Consider the following 25,397-nt stretch of genomic DNA (forward strand, 5'->3'; position numbering starts at 1 on the left):
AGGGAGAAGCAACATCATGCAGAGGCCTGCTCAACCCCGGCAGCCCTAGGCTGGAGCATGCTCAGTGCAGAAGGAATCTCTGGGGAATTTAGCTGCCAAGCTAACAAGTTTCTCCTCAGCATGTGCAAACTGAAATTTTTCAGAGGCTCATAAATTAGCCAAATATAGGTGAATATTCACAGGGATAGTAAAATGTACATCCCCGACCCCAAGGCAACCCCCCTACAAAATTCAATGTCTCTGCAATAAATCATGGAGGTGCTAGAGCTTCCCACTGAAACAGCTCTATGGATTTTTTTTTTTTTAAATATGAGCAAAACAACATATGTTTCCCTAAACTCATTCTAGGGAATGTGGGAACCACTTTTTCCACCTTAAAAAAAAATAAAAATAAGAAAGCTCAGGTCAGATACTCGGCATGGAAAATTTTAGGCCAAATAGATATAAATCAGCAAAGTTATGAGAAATTGAAAACAAGACCTTATAATGGAAAATGTTGGGCAGTCTCAATTAAAGCAGCACTACCAGCTCTGCCTATAATCACAGTAACAGAGTCAAAGCTGTATAGAATAAGAAAATCATGTAAAAATAAGGACAATTCTTTCAGAGATGAGTGCTATCATAGCACAGTTTATAATAATAAAATGTTACACTTATATGGAATGCCCAATGAACTCAAAATATTTTTCAGATAATAATGTGTTAGGCCTCACAACACCCATGTAAAATAAGTATCATATTACCCATTTTACAGATGGAAAAACCTAGGCTAATTTGAAGAAGCAGCAAAAAAGCCAAGGATTACATGGCAAGTTAGTGGCAGAGATGGAAGTAGACCCCAGGAGTCCTACTAGCACTAAGTGTTATACAATAGAAAACACTGTCTTTATATACCACTTTTAATTAACAACATACAGTACTATAGAATCTCACACTGGAAGATTCACTCAACTTATAGTTTATCATTATTTACAAGTTTTCATCCATTTTACCTGCAGGAATGCGCCATCTCCTCAGAAATAAGAGAAAACCAGACAAAAACATGACATGATTTTAAAGAATATTTACAAGATGGAAGAGTGGGGCAACAAACAAGTGCAAAACGTCCAATTTGGAGATGTAACTGCCTGTCTCTGCCAAATTTCAAGGGCCAGCCCTCAGAAAGATATGCTGAGAAAAAGTTCCTATAAGAGGACAACCCATAAACTGGGAAGGATCAACAGGGACTAGGCAGTTATGATGGAAGATACTTCTGGGGAAGGAGCTGCTCCGGTATAATGCATATTAACACAACCTCACATCTGTTTCTCATTTTCTAGTTAGGAATAGAAAGGGAGCACAAACATACATAATCTTGCAATGACCTTGTCTTCACATACCTATATTATTACCAAAGTCAAAATCCCACTGAGACAATGACTCATTGGCCTGATGTAGGTCAGTTTTATAGCCAACAAGACACAAGGCAATGATGTGGCTAGGATTACATCAACTGCCCTGTCACCCAATGAATCCGGTACCCATTTTACAGGTGAAGAGGAGCTGGCCTTTCAGTGTGAGATCAAGCAAGTACCAAACGCAAAACCTTCAGGAATGTAGTCAAGCACTTTAACCACTCAGCCACCACACCTCTTTCCCCCACAGCCATACAAATTAAGTTATGTATGTGCACTGAAGTTCAGTCCCTCAAAACATTCTCAAAGCATATATCAAAAATGGTAAAATGCTGTAGCATTTATTTTATGCAAATAAATAGATTAAATTGTTCAATAATACACATAAAATCAATAGTGCAAATCAATAGTGCAAATGCTAGAATTATTTGAAGGGGGGGGGGGAAGACCAGGAGAATTGCACAAACTGGTTTAATGTATTTTTTAAAATAAACAAACAAACAAACAAGCTTGCCTCGATTTTATCAGTGGCCTTTAAACCAGTCTTTTAGTAATCCGCAGCTCTGGGTATCAGTGGAATGGGTAACTTCTCAGTCTAGGTTTTTCTTCCTTCTCTGAACACTCAAATGTGATTGTCAAGTGGACTGTGCTACTCACCGTTTAGTGGACTGCTGCTGGGATCTGAAAGCATTCACAACATTTCACCTTTTACAGTGTTGTGGGTTACACTCAGGATAGTTAAGAAATACTTTGAAGTGCCACAAAGCTAAATATTCCTGCTAGGCAAATTGAGCAGAGGAACTGAATTATAATGAACCAACAGCTGTCACAATATGACCACAGTAACCAAATCAAAATATCAACCACTAACCCAGATGTGATTCAAAGGTCACCAAATAAGCCAGAAGCTTTCTTCAACATTGCCTGAAACCTCAATCTAATTCTTGCAGTAAAATGTTCTATTAAGCTACAGGGGCTTTAGAAACAAGTTACTGTATATTGGTAAATGATTTAATGTACTAGCAAGATATCATAGGCAGGATCAGAACAGTCCACAAAGAGTGCACCTGAAAACCAAGCAGCCAGTGTGGAATGATACACAACTATAGCAATGTATTCCATGCCCTGCAATATTACCAGTATTACCAGCTCAGTATTACTGGGCCAATTGTACAATGTTCATTATTGTTAAAACAAAACAGTCTAGTTGATTATTAGGATTCTGGAGACCCAGAAGAAAGATAACTGTGTTTCAATACATAGAAGTAACAGTTTAGGAGGAAAAGGTCATTTTTTGCCATAATAAATATACTTTTGCTAATTCCCTATAGCCAATTATTAAATGGCTTGAAGCAAAGACTAATTTAAATGCTCCCTGCAAGACTCTGGACACTTTAAAAAAAAAACACATTTCTGTTAAAATAAATACCTGAAAACAAAAGCTTATGACATAGGTCTATAGCCATCGCAACATTTCTACAAATATTCATGGCTCATTGGTATGCTGTCAATAACAATTATACCCAAATTTTTCTTTCCTGGAAAATTATTCTTTCTTCAAAGTTAAGATTACATGCTAGATCACACACAATAAGAGCTAGATTAAGCCAATAATGTACAACCTCATGATAAGGAAGGCATGTAGAGCCCAGGAGTAGCTCCCGGAGACACTTTGCCTGAGACAGGCACCATGCTTTTGAAGGCTTAAGCCAGAGTCATCCCCAGGTACATCATTTTATAGAATGCAACTTTGTTGACCGGAGTAAGGATGTGAGGGAACATCCCAGCTAGAGACTAACACTGAAGTCAGCACTAGCTTCCAGAAGTCCTTGTGTTTTCTGTGCACAGTGGCTGAGAACTGCAGACAATAAGATAAAAGCTATGAATTAAGAAACTACTAACTACGAGCTTGATTCTGTTTTCACAGCACCATAAATCAGGAGTAACTCCATCAAAATCAATACAGCTACACTAATATAAACGAGGTTCAAGTTAAATGATATTCAGGCTCTATATCTGTATCAATTGCCAGCAGAAAAGCATGAGAATAAAATTACAGTGTCTTTCTGCAGGTGCAAACTGCTCCACACTAGATCTGTAGGGACCTTTTCTTTGGATAATTTGATGAACTGACAGGAAGAGGGAAACTGATAAAACATGTATTGGAAGCCACATCCCAGTTTAGTTCAGGATGGACTCAATTAAAGTAAATATGGTGCACTGTTTATAATTGCAACAATTAGAATTCATCATAAAATCACAAATACAATATAATCAGCACAAATTAATAGCAGTTTCGGTTGTGGAAACGTTTGGGAAATAAACACAGCATTGCTGATTATTTTATTGAATTATCATCATCATTAATGATTAGTTAAGTGTGCAAAACGGTACAAGACAGAAGAAAATAAGGTCCTTGCTGCCAAGGAGTACTAAAGAGTTTATCATCCCCCAAAGAATATTCTCTCTGTATTTAAAATGATCATCTTTCTAATCGGCAACTTTCGAAACAGTAAACTGTTCTCTGACTTTCTGCTCAGCAGAACATTGCCTTGGCCTCAACTCTGAGGCAGTTTTGTTAATGTCAGGTAAACCGTTTCACCAAACACAAAGTCCTATTTTATTCAAAATCTGATTGAGGTGGAAAATGTAACACTCCGAAAACAATAAAGACCCGTGTTTCAGACCAGACAGCTTATCTGACAGAACAGCGCTTTCATTAGAAACAGTGGGAGATTAGTAATAGTGGGAGATTCGCAGACTTAGTAGCATTCTCTAGCACAGTACAGCATACGGCCTTGGCTTCCACATTTAGGACTTGATTCTAACTATTGCAGCCAGGGTGGGGACCCAAGGGGACTACAGCAGAAGCTCCAGGAGGAATTTTATCTGACTCTGGCATCTTGCTGGGGATCCTACATAGCAACAGCTCTCATTCACCCTCATAAAAGCTCTGCTGGCCAATGCCCTGAAAAGTGGAAAACCAGTGCCACCACCCACTACTCCCCTCTCCCGTTTTGGGTAGCCAGCTTCAGATGGTGCTAGCAGGGAATACAGCCTCCACTCCCTAATGAGATTGTCTGGCCCCCTACCTAGGAACAAAAGAGGGACAGGGAGTTTCCTTGTGACATCATCCCTACATCTACCCCTCCCACACCTGAGCAGGTTGGGCCCAATCTAGGCTTTAGGAGATTAATGGAAGTAGGGGAATAAAACAGTGTGGTTTCCATGCCATTTGTTGCCTAAACAGGCATAAATTAAAAGAAATCTGCTCTAATTACCAGAGAACGACTTTAAATTAAGGTTTCAAAATGCTTTAGAATGAGGGACCAAGCTGATTGGCTTCAACAGTAGGTGTGCATTATTACACAATAACACACTTGTCAGAAACTGTTAGCCTCTCTCTCTCACACACACACACTAATGTGCATATGTAGGAACATCAGTATTATTTCCAAATTTTATTTTTGCAATAAATATATATACTCTGAAACTTAAGTACGCTGCAGAAACATACCACTGCTAGGATCTTTCAGCATGATGACCATTATACTAACCAAGTGCTACTGACTGACATCTTGACTTTGACGGTGTTGGTATTTTCAGAAAAAACGAGACCTGATTATTCTGTTAGCCACGGCTGTGCAACTCTCGTTGACTTTGACAGTCAGGCTCCAGTAGAAAAATGATATTTAAGAAAAATGTTTGTTGGTTTTTGGTTTTTTTAATTCTAATCAGAGTCCGTTGTTTTATTTTTAAAAATGTGCTTGCAAAAGTATTTTATTGTAATGAACACTTTCTGAAACAACAGAAAGCAGCCTTTTCCCCAAATGGAGGAAAAACATTTGCAGACTGATGCTATTTATTTATTGGGTAAAGCAGGGGAAGAGGGAGAGCAAGAGACAGACTTTTAAGTTGCAAAGATCCACAGTAAAGGGTTAAACATGAAAGTATCACTCAGCCCAGTGGGTTCACAGAAGTGTGTGACTATTGGTAAAGTATTTGCACTACCTAAACCCAATGGCGTGAGTTAAGAAGGGAGTGTCGGAATTTGCTTGCTTTTGTTGGCTTAAGTCAGACCCTTGAAATTGTTGTAACTATGTTTTATGTGGGAATACATACAAATGATTACAAGCTTCAGCATTATCCCCAATGTTAAACAACTCACAAATATTTCCTAATATTAAAAGACAAGGCATATTTTAGGGGAAAACATTACATTCACAAAATTATATATCAGTTACAGCTCTGTGTTTTCTTTGGCTTACATTCAATTGCTTAAATCACGGCATTTCAGTTAGTTCATTGATAACTGCAGTAGAAGGGTGTGATCTTGGCCAAGCGCAAGGATTACTAATATTTTTACATCATATATTTACTTTAACTAAACTCATTTATCAACCATGATTTAAAGAAAGTCGCTATCATTCACTTGCAAATAAATAAGCCTTTCTTTATACTGCTACGGTTTTAGCTGCTACACTAAGTCCTTGCAAGCTTAGTTAAAATGAATGCAGGGATGTCCAAACTTTTCTTAACTGTGAGGGCTGACTTGCCAAATGCCCTGGGCTGAATTTGGTTTGTCCAAAGTGGAGCACATTGCAGCCAGTCTCATCTTTAATCCAGACGTTTGCAGTCCAGAAAGACTGCAGATCCCAACAGGCAATGATCCATCATGATCCAAAGAAAATAATGGTTTATGATTTCAATCTTTAGTTATCTATCTGTCCCCTTTAAAGAACCTTTATTTGTAATATTTTCAGCAACATTTTTATACTTTAAAAAAATTCTGTTTAATTCTCTGCCAAGCGGTCACACCTTTAAAGAAAACACTTGAGCCTCAGGAAAAGTACATTTACTGCTCTAAGTAAAAAAAGCAGTCACTGCTTTAAATGCCTTATACTTCTTACATGAGGAAAATAGAGGCTATTCAGTAAGCAGCATTGGTGTACATTTTTCTAAACATGAGGTTGCTCAAGGAGCATTTCCTCCCAAAGACTGAATACAACAAAACCTCAAAATCACGGAAGCCCTTAAATTACACTATGGTGCATTCGCTCATTTCCACTTATAAAAATTAAGCCTTTGAAAAACAAAATCACATTAAGAAATTTGATTTCTTCTTACTTTGTATTCTGGAATTGACAAAAGGAGGAGAGAGATTGTCATGTGACCCAAGGTCCCTGCTTGCCATGTGATCATAGTGAGTCCCATCTCCATAGTTCTGTTAATAAATTGGGGAGGGGAAAAAAGTTTTACAATTTTAACACAAACACTTTCTATAAGAATCACAGAGAAAGAAGCTATACTTCCCCCCTCCATTCTGAATAATGAAGAAACATTATTCCCTCCATTGCCCTCTTCCATTGGTTTTGTTGGGGGCAATGTGTTCCAAAATTTATTTGAAGCTTCTTTAAAATTTTCATTTTGTCAGTAATTAATATGTGTTTATTTTGTGGACACACCTGCCCGGTAATTGAGATAACATACCAGGCAGCTTAGTGTTGTGCAAGCCTTCAAACATCTTTCACCTACCATGTCAGTATCTGTTTTCATGTCAGTAGGGGAGAAGTAAGAAAATATCTAGGTTTTTTAAAAAATCAATTATTTGTAAATAGAAATTTGCCATTTTAGCCCAGTGTTTGCTGCCCACATAAAGGCAAAATTTGGCCTCAAGTGTTTGGGTGTTTAATTCTACTTCTCTCATTAAAGACCAAGACCCCAATGCTGTGAGGACTAACCAGGAGCTTAACTTTATGCACTGCGAGGACTTCCACTGAAGTCAATGGCACTAGTCACGGTGCATAAGATAAACGCATGCGTAAATCTTGTCAGGACCAGGGTGCAAATTTTCAAAGCATCCCCAGCCTCGCCTCCCAGTCTGCACTCACAATTATTTCCCTTCTACAAAATCTCAAATTTAACCCCTCCCCTCTATCCGCCCGCCCGCCTGCCCGCCCCGGACTGTGCTCCTTTCCTTATATCATCTCATGACATACTGATACACTCACGTTTAGGTATGTATGCCTAAATAATTGTGTGTGAAAATTTACAGGCTAATTTTCAAAACATTTTTTTTCCCCCGAAGAGCAACACAAGTGTCATGGGGGGAAAAAGGATAAAAATAAAACTGACAGATGTGGAAGTAATGATGTAATAGATGCTAAACCAGGTATAATAAGAAAAGGTGATTGGCTTTTCCTCTTCTATGGAAATGGTTGTGATTCAATCCTGGTAGGCAGTAAATGGGGAAAAAAAATCATTCTGCTCAGTTGGCTGCAGTGTTATGCAGGGCTAAGTAAAGTTACTTAGAAGTGTCAGTTGGCATGTTAGCCAAAAGCAGAATCTGCCCATAGAAAAAAAGAAAAAGAATGGACTGGGTATGAACAATAATACTATCTTTCATCTCACTAGGATGTTACTTTAGGGCGCTGAACCTCCGCGAGCAATGCTTGCAAGCCCTGTTCCTTCACGTTCATTAGGAGACAATTAAACAGCACTATAAACAAACTGCTTAAATAAGGGTGAAGCCACTTTTTGCATGCATAATTTTATATCATGGATTTACAAAATACATGAAGAAGTCATCTTGATTGACCCTGAAGTATATACTGTGATCTTTGAGCCCAGTCCTCAGAAGATCATTAAGGCCTTGCAATGGGATTGGGGGATAGGCTCAAAGCTTCTGACTTCAATGGGAGGTCTGCCTAATTAAAGAGCTCAGGACTGGGTCTTTTTTTAGAGAGGGTTGACTGTGCAACCCTTACTTCCTCGGTGAGCACTTACTTATGTGAGTAGACTTCAATGGAACCACTGATGTGAATAAAAGCTCACCAGTATATGTAAGGGTTGTACAATCAAGACCCTACGTGGACAGAACTGTTGGGGTGTGTATATTTATATACAATTTTACTGGATGGGATATTTCTTATTACTCAAATAAATGGAACTTGAATCCTGAGACTCAATGCAATTCTAAACACAACTTTCTCAAAGATGTGTTCAAAACCACTGAATGATGTTGTATTCCAGCCATTATATAAATAACAAGAAATACGGTGAGTCTCAAAAGTTCCCATGGTAGGTAGCAGTTCAGTAACTACACTTAACTGTAATAGGAATTAATTTAACATCAGTGTGTGTGCATTGTAATGTGAGGAGCAGGAAAGATTTCCTCATCTCATCCACATAATGCATTGGAATGTCAAACTTGACAGCTGCAGCAATGGCTCAGTAAAGTCACTGGTAAGTAGAAAGATCCTACCGTACTTTGACAATTACAGTTAGTAGCACATTGCCTGAGGACAAAGGAAGTCAATATGCACAGCCCTCTGAAAAGTTCTGACTTTGGAAGTGGAGGTATTATCCCTTCAGCCTTGGGGGAAAAAGATTGGTGGTGCCTAAATATGTTTGAGGACTACATTGTCAAACTGGGTGCCTATGCTGTGCCCCCAAAATATGCACACGCACAAGCAAACAGGTAAGAATGTGTGCAAACATGCATTTATACACACAAAATAGGTACATATGAATGAAAACTAATCCTTGTGTGCATAGTCACCCAGTTTAAGGTGCATACAGATACATGTCTGTTAATGAATGTACAATTGTATACAGACTGTAGGCCTGTAGTTGTTGAAAATTGTCCCCAGAATGTTAAGGATCCCCTAAGCATCCCAGCATAGCCTGTTATGAGTTAATGATTTGTTCTAAAGATGTTCAGCCTACATCTCTCCAAAGTAGAGAATAGCAGTTTTAAAAACTTCTTTGTACTCTTCTGTTAATGTCTTGAACACCGCCTTTTAATTGAAGAAACCAACACAGGCTGAGCAGAATGTTGTGAGTTAGGGCAGTGCGGAGCTGCTTATCCGAAGAGAGGTCTGAAGTAGAAAGACACTGTAAATGGCCAGGATGAATGGGAACAAAGAAATGCAGGTTCAGATTTTGTCATCCTTGAGAACACTTGTGAACTCATGAGAAACAGTAGCTTTCCCTTAGAAGGACTACCCAAGAAATAAGTAGTAATCCTGCATCTTGGCAGGGGGTTAGATTAGATAACCCTTGCAATTCCTTCTAACCCTATAGCTCTATGATTCTAGGGTAGCAACCATTCAATGTTAGTAAGGGTGACAGGATCTGTTCTCCAGTGATGAAGTAGCACATTTCAAGTTTACAAGTGCTTCCCAACACTATGCAATGGATTCTTTGATATTTGTGCCAGTGAGACATAAAATCTTCCAGCAAGCTAACTATAGCAAATGAAATGTCAACAATAACAAAAAATGCCTCTTACAGTACTCAGATAACATAGTGTTGGATCAATGGCTGATACTGACTAGCAAGGCAAAATAGTTAATGAAAATACTTGCTCGCTGTTAGCAGGAGTGGAGCAGGTGTCAAATTCAATCACAGGATCAGATAAGAATGTAAAAAGAGCAATTTTGAAGAGAAGTTGGTCTACAGCCAACTTTGCATGTACATTTTTCTATGCAATCAGGTGTAAAACTCAAATTTAAGATTGTAAATTTACATATGCAGGAAGTCTGGTTTGGGAAAAAAGATTAGATATACTTACCCTGGATGGACTAGGATGTCCTCCATTCCCCCAGGACCCTGAGCTAGTTCTGTCTTCTACATCTAGGGACAAAAAAGTTCTTTAGGCTTTATTGCAATAATTCTTTCCTTTTGTATAAGCACTTTTAAATTAATGTTTCAAATTAATCTCCTGTTGCCTTTAATTAAGAATCAGGCACAAGGCTACTACGATGATAGTGGCTTCTGACCCAACTGCTTAAATTAACTCATTTAAATTCACAGCAGAAATGAACTGGACCCTCAGGAACCAGAGGTTTGAACATAAAAATTACTTCAGTGGCTCAGTGTTTCATGAGACTTAAAAAACTGACTCTAATGTACCCGATAAAGTTGTATCAAAATTCTTCACACAAAATATACATAATCAAACATAAAAAAATAAGACATGCTAAAAGAGACAAAACCCAGATGCTAATATAAAACATTTTGAAGGTAAATATTCTGACACAGATCCTCATTCAGGCCCCATTTCATGAAGGAATGTGCTTAAGCCCCAGTGAAGTCAAAAGGAGTTATGCACATGCTTAATCACTTTCCTGAATAGAGATGGATGTAATCACATACGTAAGTGTTTTCCAGAATTTCCTTAGTGCCTGATGCAATGCCTATTGAAATCAAAGGGAATCTTTCCATTAGTTTTGGATGCTTTTAGTGGTATGCTCAACCACTTAAACATTTCTGCCCCCTCCATGTGAGACAGTGGCAACATATTGTGGGAAGGATATGGCAAACACGCAAAGAGGTAGTACAGACTAGTGTTTATAGAGCATGGGCCGGGGAATCAGAACTCCTGCATTCTCTCCTGAACTCTGCTGCAGAACAGATGTATGACTGAGGCCTGGTCTACGCTTAAAACTTAGATTGACATAGCAATGAAGCTCAGGGATGTGAAAAGTCCACATCCCTGAGTGCCACAGCCATGCCGATCTAACCACCTGCGTAGACACAGCCAGCCTAACAGAAGAATGCTTCTGTCGACCTCGCTTCCATCGCTCAGGGAGGCGATGTTCCTACAGCAATGGGAAAACCCTTTCCATTGCTGTAGGCTGCATATACACTATGGGGTTATGCCAGCATATCTATGGCGTCATATCTTAACGCTATAAACCCTGCAGTGTAGAAATGGCCATCACTGTCTCGAGCCCATTTTATCCGTTTATAAACTGAATAGCAAAATACTTACCTCAAAAAGGTGTTGTAAGGCTTAATAAGTTATTCTTTATAAAGTGCCTCAAGATCCTTGCACAAGGTGCTATACAACTGCTAAGTGTTGCAGAGTGCAGCTATAAATTTCCCTTGACAAAAACGGAGGAGAATTACAAAAACGTTATTTCAAGGGTGAAATGCTGTTTCATAACATTTTTCTGTTACTGTTTCTCTTGATGCGACTGTAACCAGTATAATTTCTTTTATTCTTTCTGCTTCAGTCTTTCCTAGTGCAAGAAGAGTTGTTGTTTTTTACTTTTAACATTGTCATCTCTGTCATAGTGAGTTATAATATTGTTTTAGATAGGATGTCTGAGAAAGAGAAGGAGACCAGCTGCTTCAAAAGATACCCCAATTGCAAACAGATGTCCCTCATGGATAGTCAAAGACAATGCATCGTGTGCCTCAGGGCAGGTCACGTTAGTTCTGAGGTTGTATCAAGGCCCATGAGAAGAGGCTACACTCCCTAAACTCTATTACTTAAGACTGAATGCATTATATTCTTTATGGTGCACGCAAGTATGCTGGTGGAAGCTTGTATGTCCTCTGTCCTCATGGAATCCTCAGTAAATTGGGTTGGGAATCTCATCAGACTATTCCAATTAGCAAAAAACTTAATGACTAAATAAGGTGCCAGTCCAGAAAAGCACTTAAGTACAGTCTTAAATGTAAGCATTTGAGCAGTTTCATTTAAAGTCATGTTAATTTATGGTATTCATTCAAGTCAGTGGGAGTACTCATATACTTGAAATTAAGAATAGGCCTAAGAATTTTGATGGACTGGAGCCAGAATGACAAATTTCATTCAGTCTTTTTTCAGTTATATGTCACTGAATCTGATTTTGTTATTAACATTATATATGAGGGCCTCTGTTCTAACACTCCAGGGTCACACATTCAATCTTCTGTGAGTCAAAAGGATATGGCCTCAAAGAGAACTGGCTCTCCCAGAATTTGAGCTGTGGCACTTTTTCTAGAAAGAGTTGACATCTGATGTCCCAGCACTTTTAGAGCCTGATTCACGAATAGGAAATGTTACAACATGGTTGAGTTAATGTTGTAGAAACAACCTTGACTTTCAAAATTACTTGACTCTCTAGTGCTTGATTTTGAGGATTTTTTTTAAAGCACCTTTATGTTTCAAGGCAAAAACTATCTAATGTAATTGTAGATTTTCTCATTATCCATATACATATCTGCTCCTTTTTGTACTCCTGCTAAGCTGTTGGTCTCAATTATATCTAATGGCAATGAATTGCACAGGCTAACTGTGTTGCGGAAAAAGTCATTCTTTTTAACAGTTTTATATTTGTCAGCTTTTCATTTCTTTGAATGTCACTTGTACTTATAACAAAAGTGAATAGGGGTGCTCAATTTACCTCTTTTTACCATTCATATTTTGTATACCTCTATCCCATCTCTTTTATTCACCTCCTACACAAAACAATCCTGTAATTTAAAATCTCTTTTCACATAGAAATCTTTCTATGCCTGTAATAATTCAAATCACCCACCTCTGAATTCCCAATATTCCCACTATATTTTTTTGAGATAGTACGACCATCATCAATGAACACAGTATTCCAGATGAGGACATAAATTTGGCACATAATGCACTATAATATTTCAGTATTATTCTCCATCCTATTTCTTATGGATTTAATAATATTATTGCTTGTTATTTGTTAAACACAAACAGTAGCTTTTAATCTTATTACACAAGAAGACATTGGTCTGGATTGCTAGAGGAATTTTAATCACAGCATGGCATTTAAATACGTGTGTGTGTATGTATTGTAATATATTCAGATATAGGTAACTGGGTATCTAACAGTACATTTTCACTTCTAACTTAGCCATATTAAGTGGCTGAGGAACAGAGCTGTGCATTAGGAAATGTAAAATATGTGTAGTGTGCCTATTAATGTTTTGTAAACAAATATTTTTATCTTAAAAAGTTTTGTTTGTTTAATTTTATTTCTTCCCATATTATAATTCCTATTATCTCAATAAAAGTGTAAAGTGTTAATAGCAAAAGACATTCTCAGGTAAATATTTAATTAAGCTCTAGACAAAGAAAGAAAATGTGTGTCATTTACCTGACAGATTAGATCAACCATGCTATTTGGTTAATTAAGCAGGATTTTTTTTTAAATCATTTGGGTTATGTAACTGATAATTAATACTTTCAGGTCCTGATTCAAAGACCACCAAAGTCAGCAGAGATACTCCCACAACAGGCTTTGGATCAGGCATTGGACCACCATGCAATGATTCTTCTATAGCTTCCAAAATCCAAATTAAACCAAATTTTGTGTTATGCACATCTTTGGCCATGTGAATATCTCTAACTTTCTTATGCTGTCTCCTTTATAGTTATGATGTTTCTTTTTTCCCCTCTCCAAAATACCAAATATGATTACATGAGAATATAAACTAATCTCTTACCAGGTGTGCCAAATATCAGCCTGCAGTAAATGTTTATGACTGAGTTATAAACCTCCAAAAATGGAGTTTATAATGTAAACGCTGTCACGGTGTTAATGATACTGCTGCAAACATCACCAACAAACCAAGAAAAATACTACAAAACTGGCATTTTACCTCCTAAAACTTATTTTGAAAAATAATCAAGATTTGCATATTTGAAAAGGCTAAAATAATTCTGGGTAAAACTGAAAAGAACGGTTACTTACCTCGTAACTGTTGTTCTTCTATATGTGTTGTTCATGTCCATTCTGATTTAGGTTTGTGTGCGCGCCACATGTACCGGTGGCAGAAGTTTTTCCCCTAGGGGTACCCGTAGGGCCAGCTCTAGCGCCTTCTGCAGCAGCGCATGTATGCGCTCATATGTAGGGTGCTGCCAGCCTCCCTCCCTTCCAGTTCCTTCTTGCCAGAACTCTGACAGAGGGGACGGAGAGTGGGTTGTAGAATGGAAATGAGCAACACATCTCAAAGAACAACAGTTACGAGGTAAATAACTGTTCTTTCTTCTTTGAGTGCTTGCTCATGTCCGTTCTGATTTAGGTGACTTACCAGCTGTGTCTATGGAGGTGGGCAGGAGTTCATGACCATGAAGATTGCTGTATTGCCCTGCCAAATCCCGTATCATCCCGAGCTTGCTGCGTGATGGCATAGTGGGACATGAAAGTATGTATAGATGACCATGTAGCAGCCCTACAAATATCTTGAATAGGTACACTATACACCAGGAAAGCCGCTGAAGACACCTGGTTGAGTGGCCCAACAGAGACACTGGAGGCGTGACTCCAGCCTGTACATAACAGGCTCAAATGCAGGCTGTAATCCAGGATGATATTCTTAGCACATCTGACGAAGTGGGTTATAGCCCACGAAAGCTTATGCCTGCAGAAATTAAATTTGTTAGCCTTTAAAATGCTACAGGACTCTCGTTGTTTTTGCTGTATACAGACTAACATGGCTATCCCTCTGGAACATTCGTTGCAAGGAGACTAGTTTGCCCTTCATCCTGCCAACAATCGCTATGAAGAGTTGCATGGAGCGGCGAAATGCTCTGGTCGTATCGATGTAGAAGGCTAGAGCTCTCCTTACATCAAGCGAGTGCAGGTGCCTCTCTTCATTAGAGTTGTGAGGTTAGGGCAGAATACTGGTAGGAAGATATCCTGATTAATATGAAAGTGGGAAACGACCTTCGGGAGCAACACAGGATGAGGGCGGAGATGAACCTTGTCCTTGAAGAACGTTGTATAAGGCAGCATGAGGTCAGGGCCTAAATCTCCGACACCCTGCATGCAGAGGTGATTGCTACTAGAAAGGCCACCTTCCAGGACAAGTGCATGAGTGAGCAGGAGGCCAACGGCTCGAAAGGCGGAGCAATGAGTTGGGACAGAACAAGGTTCAGATCCCACTGGGGGGCAGGCTCTCTAATAGGAGGCAAGAGCCTTTCCAACCCTTTAAGGAATCTAATTGCCATCTCGTGGGAGAAAACCAATCTGTCCTGTATCGGTGGGTGAAATGCTGATATTGCTGACAGATAAACTTTTACCAATAAAAAGGTTAAGACTTCCTGTTTTAAATGAAGCAAATAGTTCAGAATCACCTGTATAGGAGACTTCGTTGGTGATACATTCTGACTGGCTGCCCAGCAGGCAAAATGCTTCCACTTTGTTAAGTAGGATGCCCTGGTGGAAGGCTTTCTACTTTCCAACAGCACTCTCTGGATCTGGGCCGAACAGTGGCACTCTTGCCTGTTCAGCCATGAAGCAGCCATGCCGTCAGATGTAGGGAGAGAAATGTAGGGAGGGAAATGAGGTCTGGGCACAGCGGCAGACATGAGCCACCGAGAGATCCAACAGCATCCCAACCCAGTGTTGGCGAGGCCACTCCGGGCTATCAGGATGATTTGTGCTTTGTCCCTCTTGACTTTCACCAGAACTCTGTGCACAGGAGGTATCAGGAGAAATGTGTACATGAGACCCCTTGACCACAAGAGGAGGAAAACATCTGTCTGAGAGCTGTCCTTCGACCCCAGGAGAGAGCAGAAGTGAACACATTTCCTGTTTTCCCTGGTGGCAAACAGGTCCACTCAGGGAGTGAGAGCTAAAGGATCTGCTCAAATGATCTGCTAACGTATTCTTCAGCCCCGGCAGATGGACCGCTTCAAGGTGGATGTTGTGATCCACACAGAAGTCCCAGAGACGTATGGCTTCCCAACACAGGACTCCCCTTTGCTTGTTGATATAGTACATTGCCGCTGTGTTGTCCGTGAGGACCCACACCACCTTGTTGGACAGGTGCGGCAGGTACACCTTGCTGGCCAGCCGGATGGGCCTGAGCTCCTTAACATTTATGTGAACAGGTAACTCCTCCCTGGTCTATAGACCCTGAGTCCTGAGGGTACCAAGGTGGGCTCCCCACCGCACATCCGAGGCATCTGAGACAAAGGACAGCATCGGTCTCAGGGCCTTGAAGGGTATTCCTGTTAGCACCTGTTGAGGGTTCATCCACCATGACAACGAAGTAAATATTGGGGGGAAAGGGGGAGGGAGATCGTGAGGGAGTGCCTTGATGGGGAATATACCGTGGTCAGCCACATTTGGAGGGGCCGAACCAACACGTGTCTCTCATGATTCCTATGTTGTGATGGACCTGTTCCCTTGAGCGGCCTCTGATGAGCCAATCGGCCAGGAAACGAACACCTGCACTCCTCTGCACCTGACATACATTTGGTAAAAATGCAGGGAGCAGTAGAAAGGCTGAATGGTAGAACCACAAATTGGTAGTGTTACGCTCCCACTGTAAACTGCAGAAAACTCCTGTGGCCTGGGAAAATAGCAATATGAAAATAAGCGTAATTTAAATCGAGGGCGGCGAAGCACTCGCCCGGATCCAGAGAAGGAATGATGGCCACTAGGAAGACCGTGCGAAATTTTAGCTTTTTGAGGAACTTGTTTAGGACCCTTAAATCCAGTATAGGTCTCAGGCCTCCCTTTGCCTTTGGGATAAGGGAATACCATGAGTAGAATCTTTTGCCTCTCTGACTCTGAGGGACTCCTCCACCGCCGCCACCTGCAGGAGGACTTGAACCTCTTGGATGACGAGTTACTCATGAGGGGGGTCCCTGAAGAGGGATAGGGAAGTAGGGTGGGAGGATGGGATCGAGACGATCCATAAGGTGTAGCTGGTAGCCACCGTGTTTAACACCCAACAGTCCAATGTAATGGCCATCCAGGCTGGGAGAAACGAGGCAAGGCAGGAGAAGAACAGTCTGGAAACTGGATCTCGAGTGTAAATTGGTCGGTCACCCCTGGGAGCACCTTCAAAAGCTTCTCTTTCTGCCCAAGGAATGGCGGCTCGGGCTTGGTTTTGAGGTAGATGCCAGCGAATTGCCCCAGAGACACTTGTAGCCTCTATTTCTCTTTCTATAGGGCTCCCCTCTGGACTGGCCTCTGAAGTGCTGTGCTGAGACAGCCTGAAGTGTCTCCTTGAGGAGGATGGGGTATAAAGACCCAACAAATGCAGAATGGCCCTACAGTCCTTCAGACCATGCAGCCTGGATTCAATCTCGTCTATAAACAAAGCGGTGCCATCAAACGGAAGGTCCTGGGTGGACTGCTGGACTTCCGTCGAGAGACCAGACGATTGGAGTCACGAAGCTCTTCTCATTAATACCGTGGAGGGCCATTGCCCGCACTGCAGAGTCCACTGCGTCTGAAGCTGCCTGCAAGGGGACACTGGCCACAGTCTTACCCTCCTCCAGGATGGCCTCGAACTCTTCTTTGGAGAATTGGGGGAGGGAGTCAGTAAACTTTTCCAGCAATTGCCAGATGTTAAAATGGTATCACCCCAGCAATGCCTTCTGCTTAGACACCCTTAGCGGTAGGCTTGCTGTCGAATAAATTTTTTGGTCAAATAAGTCCATTTTCTTTGCCTCTATTCTTTGGAGTGGAGCTTATTTGCCCCTGCCTGTCATGCTTGTTAGCCACCGCAACCATCAGTGGGCCCAGAGATGGGTGCGTGTATAGATATTCAAAACCCTTAGTGGGTACACAGTACTTTTTCTCTGCCCACTTGGACGTGAGGGGCAGAGATGCCGGGGTTTGCCACAAAGCCTTAGCCAGCTTCACTACCCCTTCATGCACTGGGAGGGCCACCCTGGAAGGGGCTGCAGCTACCAGGATGCCAAAGAGCTCATCCACAGGTTCTTTAAGCTCCTCTATCTTAAGGCCCAGGTTAGCTGCTACCCTTTTCAACAGGTCCTGATGTGACCTATAATTGTCCAGTGGGGCAGCATGCAAGGGGCCAACTACTGCCTCGTCTGGGGAGGATGAGGAAGAGGCCGGTAGCTAAGGGGCTACCGGTGCCTCTTCCCTAGTCGGGGCAGTCACTGATACACTTCCTGATAGCGACGCCTCATGCTCCAAGTCAATGTCTAAGGCTGATGCCATGGTGGGGCCTTTTGAAGAGTGCGACACTAAAGTTCCCATACAAGACAGTGGGTAGGAAACTGTGGAAGGGGGGAAGCCCCATGGGTTCCAATACTGCCAGGGTCCAGTCCATTGTCCTTGAGGCCATCCCACCATCTGAGGTGACATGGGGAAAACTCTCGGGGACTTTGTAGCCTGCACCTTCAGGGCAACTATAACTTCCTCCCCTAAATCTAAAGCGATATATCTCGATGACCAAGGGGGCGCCGCCGCTGCCTGTTTCTCCGTGTCTCTAGGCCAGAATTCTGGCACGGGGAGCATTGGCCACATCTTGATCGCATCTTGTCCTTCAGCTTTCTGAAAGGACTTGAGCACTGACAGGGCTCCAGTGACCTGCTGCATGCCAGTGATTTGCGACGCTGCGGGCTTGGCGAACCTCTGGGCTCTGAAGATCAACACCAACACTCGGCAGATCAGTGCCGGTGTTCCAGGGATCAGAGCCTAGCACCTGGAGACTATAGGCATGAACACAATCTGTCCTGGCGTGGTTCAGGAGATCAGTGCCAAAAACCTGATGAGCACCTCAAGGCCAGCGCTTGGCAACCAGTTTACAGGGACTGGGGCTTTTTTGTAGATGCTGGCATCCCTTTCAACGAATCCCTGGCCGAGTGTCCACTCCTCAGTGAGAGGGCCAACCCTCTCATGGTGTAAGTGGCACCGGCATGGCAAATGGGTCCTTCATCGTCTGGAATGCCTCAGGCGTGGAGAGGACCAATAGATGGCGCGGGCCTCTGCAACTCCCTGGAGTCGGCAGCAGTGCAGGTGCCGGACTCAACGCCTGCCTGGGCAGAGACCCGTTGCAGGCTGACTCTGGCTTCCTTCCTTAGCCAGCATCGGTGTCAGCGAGCAATCCCTCCCTGAGTGCAGTTTCTTTTGGCACTTCTTTTGCACCAGGGATGCCAAGTGGTGCCAGGTCAACTCCGACATCAGAGGAATGCTTTTTAATGATGCTGCGGTATTCGGTCCTGAGGCTGATCGCGGCTCTGATGCCAGTCTGAACACCGCTTCCATCAGAAGAACCTTAAGTCTAATGTCCCGGTCCTTCTTAGTTCTTGGGTGAAAGCTCCTACAAATCTTACACTTCTCAGAGAGGTGAGCTTCTCCCAAGCACCTTCAACAGCTCTGATGTGGGTCGCTCAGTGGCATAGGCTTCTTGCACGAAGGCAGGGTTTAAACCCTGGAGAATAGGGAATGCCCCGACCCTGGGAACTTACTAACTAATGGACTGACAACTAAAAAACCAGCTTTAAACTATATATACTAGGAATAGCTAGAAAGCTAGAAACCATTAGGGAATGGAGACTTGCGAGGGCAAGAGAGTTGTTCCAGCATCATCGCAGGCGGTAAGAAGGAACTGGAAGGAAGTGAGGCCGGCAGCGCCCTATACACGAGCGCACATGTGCGTCGCTACAACGAGCGTTAGAGCCGGCCTTATGGGTACCACTATGGGGAAAACCAGCACTGGTGCATATGGCGCGCACACACACCTACATTGGAATGGACATGAGCAAGCACTTGAAGAAGAAGTGAAACAAAAGCTGCTACTTTGGCTAGTGTTCTTTGCATCCATTACATACTGGTAATAATAACAATGCTTTACATTTAAGCCGCACATTTCAACCCCAGCACTTTAGGCTGATTCTGCAAACTTAACTTGATTAACTTTACTCAGATGAGTAATCCCATTAACATTATGGCCTGCAGTATCATCCGTACACGGCTGATACTTAAATCTAGATAGCCAATTGCTGATCCCGGACACTGTAGTCTCTTTTCTCCCTCAGTGTTTGACAGAAGGCGAGGAGCAAATTAATTTAGTCTCAACTCTGTTATGATGGAAATTGTTGATAACTAGAAAACATCGAGAGGACTGGCCGGGCTGTGAGTGTGCCTTCTACTGAATGTAGACCAACTCAGTTTATAGCTCATATTGTACCCCTAACTACTCCTGAATTCCCACGTGACAACAGTGGCATGTAATCCTTTTTTTCATCTACGATTTAGTTCAGAGATTGTGACCATTCCTTCCTACTATAGTACTCACCATAGTAATCCAAGCCTGTGTAACCTAAAGAACAGATTACTGCAATGTCTTCTATTTCAGGCTGCACTTGAAAAGCACCTGGAAGCTTGAGACAGTGCAGAATACAGAGGCTTGTCTAATGAATGGACAGACCTCTTATGAGCACATAACACCAGGGTTCCATTCTCTGATGTGGCTGGTGGTCTGCCAGAACAGGAGTTTGATATGCTTCAAAGGGCAATGCAAACTGGATCATCTCAGTCAAGCTTTTAAAAGGGTGCTGTCAACCTGAAAATTACATGTCTGTCTGACAGTTTTGTGCCCACTTTAGGCCCAGATCCAACAATGTGATGTGCGTAGGCCAGTGGTTCTCAACCATACATAGAGGTCTTCCAGGGGGTACATCAACTCATCTAGATATTTACCTAGCTTTACAACAGGCGACATAAAAAGCACTAGCAAAGTCAGCATAAACTAAAATTTCATACAATGACTTATTTACACTGCTCTATATACTATGCTCTGACATGTAAGTACAATATTTATATTCCAGTTTATTTATTTTATAATTATATGAGAAAAATGAGAAAAATAAGCAATTTTCAGTCAGTGTACTGTGAAACTTTCGTATTTTTATGTCTGATTTTGTAAACAAGTAGTTTTTAAGTGAGGTGAAATTTGGGGGTACGCAAGATAAATCAGACTCCTGAAAGGGATATAGTTGTCTGGAAAGGTTGAGAGAAATTGGTGTAGGCAAACTCTTGCACCTGCATGCTGTTCACCGAAATCCATTGTGCTCTGCCAGAGGCAAGGGCCCACTTGTGTGGATCCAAATGCGGCATCAGGAACATAGTCGCAAGCAACACCTAAGATTTGTACAGCTGAAAGCAGATAGCAATATTTCTCTATTTTTCCAATTGCTTACATTGTGTCTTTGACAGTACTTTGTGTATAGTCAGTTTTACTGTTTCTCCTGTATGGTCAGTTTGCTCCTTGATAAAATAATTCTCATGATCATCAACCAGGAAGCAGAAAAATCCTTATAAAGTTGATATATAAAGGATTTTTTTTAATGAGGACATTATTTGAAGCATGCTCTATCAGAAACTCTTTCTTTCTTTCTTAGAAATTAGCTCATTTTAAAAAAAAATCAGTATTGTCAAACATTTTATCTGAACTGCAAATAATAGTGGGGATAGGATTTGCATGGTTTGAGAGATTTTGGAGCTATATACTGTGTATTTTGTATTTATTTTTTAATTAATACTAAAAACATATGTGCTGAGTGAGGGGCACTTTTTCTGAAACCATTAAAAATCAAGTATTTCAGAGCTGAATCTTGGCCAACTAACCTAATGTCCTCCATTCTTTGAGAGAGAGGAACATTGGGACTAGGCTCCCCTTCTGCAGTCTGTGAGGTGGACCCTTGCGCAACGTGCAGCTTGTCATTGAAATCAATACTCCAGTTGCAGGATCAGTGCCTCGTTTTTTGTTTTTCCTTCTGCAACTACTGTACTAAAACTCAACTTTTAGTCCATTTATTATACTTAATGTGATTAATTATTATGTTATTATTGTTCATATAAACCTAATGATAATGGATTGCATTTATAGGGCTCAGTTCTACAAGCTGCTGAGTACTCTGGTCCAACTTAACTAAGTACGGAAACATGCTTTAAGCATGCAAGGTTAGACAAACACCTGTTAGGGATAATCTAGCTAATGCTTGGCCCTGCCTTGAGTGCAAGGGCCTGGACTCGAAGACCTTCCAAGGTTCCTTCCAGACCTCCAATTCTGTGATTCTCTGAAGTAGTTCCACTGAAATCAATGGAACTACTTACATGCTTAAAGGTAAGCCCATGCTTACGTAGCTTGCTGAATCAAGGTTTCACTATCCTCTGCTGGGCTCCCAGCTGCTATGTCACCACCTCCTCTTTGTAGTGTGTGTGCCAGAAACACTATAGACTGTCCCAGAAAGCACTACAGACTGCTCAAAATCCAAGGGAACAACAGATACACCAAGACTTGGATGCTCCCATATTCTGGACATCTCACAGCGACTCAGGATAGCTGGGATAAATAAGGAGGAGGGCTGATTTAGGGAGGGTAGAAAGGGGGTCAGTAAGTGGGTGGGGGATTTGGTAGCTTCTACCAACTCAGAAGGAAGCCATTAAAACACTGTTCTATTTCCCACACACACTATTCAGTACCAGATTAGAAATCTGTACTGACAGAACAGTTACAGGGCCTGCTCCACTTCCACCTCCTTTCCCTCTTCACCCTGCACGCAAGGGAGATTATAAAAACGGAAATTTTCTTCTTGTCCTAGACTTCACTGAAAACTCTTTGCCCTCAATCCTGTTTCAACTTAAGCCTTTAAAATATTCAAGTTTTCCCACCTATGTTAAAGTTTGGGCCTGTGATCTGAAAGTGACAAGCAATCGCTCTTGCACATTATCTTCAGGGTTGTGTCTTAGCTTTCAACCAATTTTCTTTGTATTTCGACTTAAATGTGCAAGCCACACTATATTACTCTGCAAAACATCAATGAGAAGGCTTAATTAAGTAACACTGACAGATAAATCCATTTCTTTCGCAGTAATCAAATCAAAGCAGGTTGACATAACACAGGAACTTAAGACAGTTATTCCCTTGTAATTGGAAAAAAGGCCCTTTACTTCTCATTAAAGCAATCTTCTGGGTATTGGCATAATAAGAAGGCTCAGGACTTTAATACGCCCTATAAAAGCCTCAAGATACAGACCCCTTAAGCAAACATGCCTGATTATCTAATTCCTTGATCACAGTGGAACATGTAGTTCCTATTGTTTAAAATTACTAATTCTTTATCTCAGTTACAGTTTTAAAAAAGTAAATCAATATGAAGAAGTACACATGATGGAGAGCTGTAAAAAAACAAACCTTAGCTAGGAGGGAAAAGGATGTATTCTTTAAACAACTCCAATTCTTCACCTTCAAAAATGCACTCACTAAGATGAAAAGTCTTTTACATACATTTATCAACATTATTAACTATAATCATTTTGCTTTTAGCTATACATTTGTTTTAAAATGAATAGTAACTTTGCCAAATATTTTTTTTACCCCTATAGAGGGGAATAAAACTCTTGCAGATTCTGGGTGAAGGCTTCCCCAGAGTTGATACGCTACCACCATGGTGCCCTATTCTCAGCCCTCACCTTTGACAATGTGGAGGGGCTACAAATACATATAAAGTTTTGCCTATGTGCAACAGTTGTCTCTGAAAGTGAGGTAGAATCTTGAATGTCACAGGCACAGGTTCAGAGCTTATTTGTTGGGTTATTCTCTGCATGAATCCCTGAAGAGTACCATTTGCCTGTGGCCATGATGGGGTTATATGTGGTATACACATCAAAGTGCTCCACAAACAGATGGAAGCCTGTCCCTTGCATATTTGTTCATTGCCTCTTTTTATTTTGTTTACAGAGCTTTCCGAGTGAGATCTGGTACACTATGTCAGTGTAGGCAATGGTAGCCTTCATTCCTTCATAAAATAATACTCAAAATGAGTATGCAACTTACAATTGCTAGAAATGAAAAAATATTCTCAGCAATTACTATTCAGTAAGTCTACCTTAATTCACTAGTAAATTAGTACTACAGGTATTACCAAAAAAAATCTGTAAGCTCCTACGCCCTGATCCTGCAAAGATTTAGCATACATTTATACACCATAAGTAATCACATTAGAGTCACTTAAATTGTTCAGAGGGTAAAATCTTGGATCTGCTGAAGTCAAGGCAAAACTCCCACTGACTTCAGTGGGGCCAGGATTTCATCCAGAGTATGTAATATTCATATGCAATTTGAGTGTGTCTTTGCAGGATCAGGGTTAGAAGCCTGGTCTACACCGAAAATTAGATTATGAAAAATTTCACACCCTGAGTGCCATAGTTAGCTCGACCAAACCCCCAGAGTAGGTTCACTAGGTCCACATAAGATTTCTAAGGTGTCTCAGAGAGGTAGATTAACTACGCTGATGGAAAAACCCCTTCTGTTGATGTAGAAAGTGTCTACACTACAATACTAGAGCAGCACAGCTGCAGCGCCAGAGCTGTGCTGCTTTGGCACCTGTTGTGTAGACGTGACCTGAAAGGGTAACTTAATCATGAACAATAAGCAACATGGGTTTAATAAAAAACAAATAATCTTGGACAAACTTGGTCAACTTTAGTAAATAAAGGGACTGCAGTGGATGTTTCACAGACTTTATATAATGTCTCAATGAATCCAATTTGAAAATGTAGTTAAAATTGGCTTGGTTATGAGCACACACATGGATTCAAAACCATAGTACTACAAACAAAAGGTAATTGGAAAAGGCAACATACAAGTCTGGGGGAGCTGCTCAGTGCTGTAATACAGTGATCAGTTTTAGGCACAGTTTCATTTAACGTCTTCATTAATTATTTGGAAAAAACAAGTGCAAATTCTATGATTACATTCACAGATGATACAAAGCTGGGAGGTGTTGTAAACTGTAGCAGGACAAGGAAGTAATGCTAAGGAACACACTGTCCAATCCTGGAAGCCCTCCTTGGTGAAACTTCCATTGTCTGGAAGGCCCCCACACAGAGGACTTGGAATAGAAAACAACAACATGATGTTCCATCTGGAAAAATGCAAGCTATTAACTGGAAAAATAATCCAAAATACAGATTTTCAATGAAAGGAAGATGCTTAGAAAGCATTAATGTCAAAGAAGACAGGGATGCTATGGGATAATAACTTAGCTGAGTTTGCAGCATGATAGGGTTTGAAAAAAATGTCACTGACAAGTTTGGGATCCAGAATCATCACATCATGAACTAGGAAGTGATACTCCCTTTACACCTAAAACCTGGGTGATACTGCACCAAGGCTGTTGCATACAATTCTGGGCACTTTGCTCCCAGAAAGAGGTCAACCAATTGGAGGAAATTCCAAGAGTAAGAAGAATAGGTGAGAGGTGGAAAACAAAAATTGTGGAATATCTGCTTCAAGAAAGATTTAGCATGTGAAAGGCGATATGAAAAGCAAAAGGTGAAATGACATGGCGATATGTACCTGATGATATAGTCAAGAGCAGTGACCAAAAAATGACATGAGTTAATAGACAGAAAAAAAAGGGCTAAGCAGATGATCTTGTCAGGTTTGGAATGATGAATGACAACTGATTTATATTGCTCC

At 41.1% G+C, this 25,397-nt stretch overlaps 1 protein-coding gene across 4 annotated transcripts in view; it reads right to left on the reverse strand.

Annotated features, from left to right (window-relative positions):
- The window catches only part of TCF4 (transcription factor 4), a 321,020-nt gene that overhangs the window by 209,040 nt on the left and 86,583 nt on the right, over positions 1–25,397 (reverse strand). For all 4 annotated transcript variants that reach the window (XM_067545435.1, XM_067545433.1, XM_067545434.1 and 1 more), the window contains 2 exons: positions 9,970–10,031; positions 6,522–6,618 (listed from right to left, as the gene is read on the reverse strand). In XM_067545435.1, coding sequence (XP_067401536.1) covers positions 6,522–6,618; positions 9,970–10,031 — 159 coding nt within the window. The remainder of the gene's footprint in view (positions 1–6,521; positions 6,619–9,969; positions 10,032–25,397) is intronic.

This window comes from Emydura macquarii, unplaced genomic scaffold (assembly GCF_026122565.2).
Source record: "Emydura macquarii macquarii isolate MOO-44397 ecotype Brisbane River unplaced genomic scaffold, CSIRO-AGI_Emac_v2 contig_1045, whole genome shotgun sequence".
Lineage (NCBI taxonomy): Eukaryota > Metazoa > Chordata > Testudines > Chelidae > Emydura > Emydura macquarii.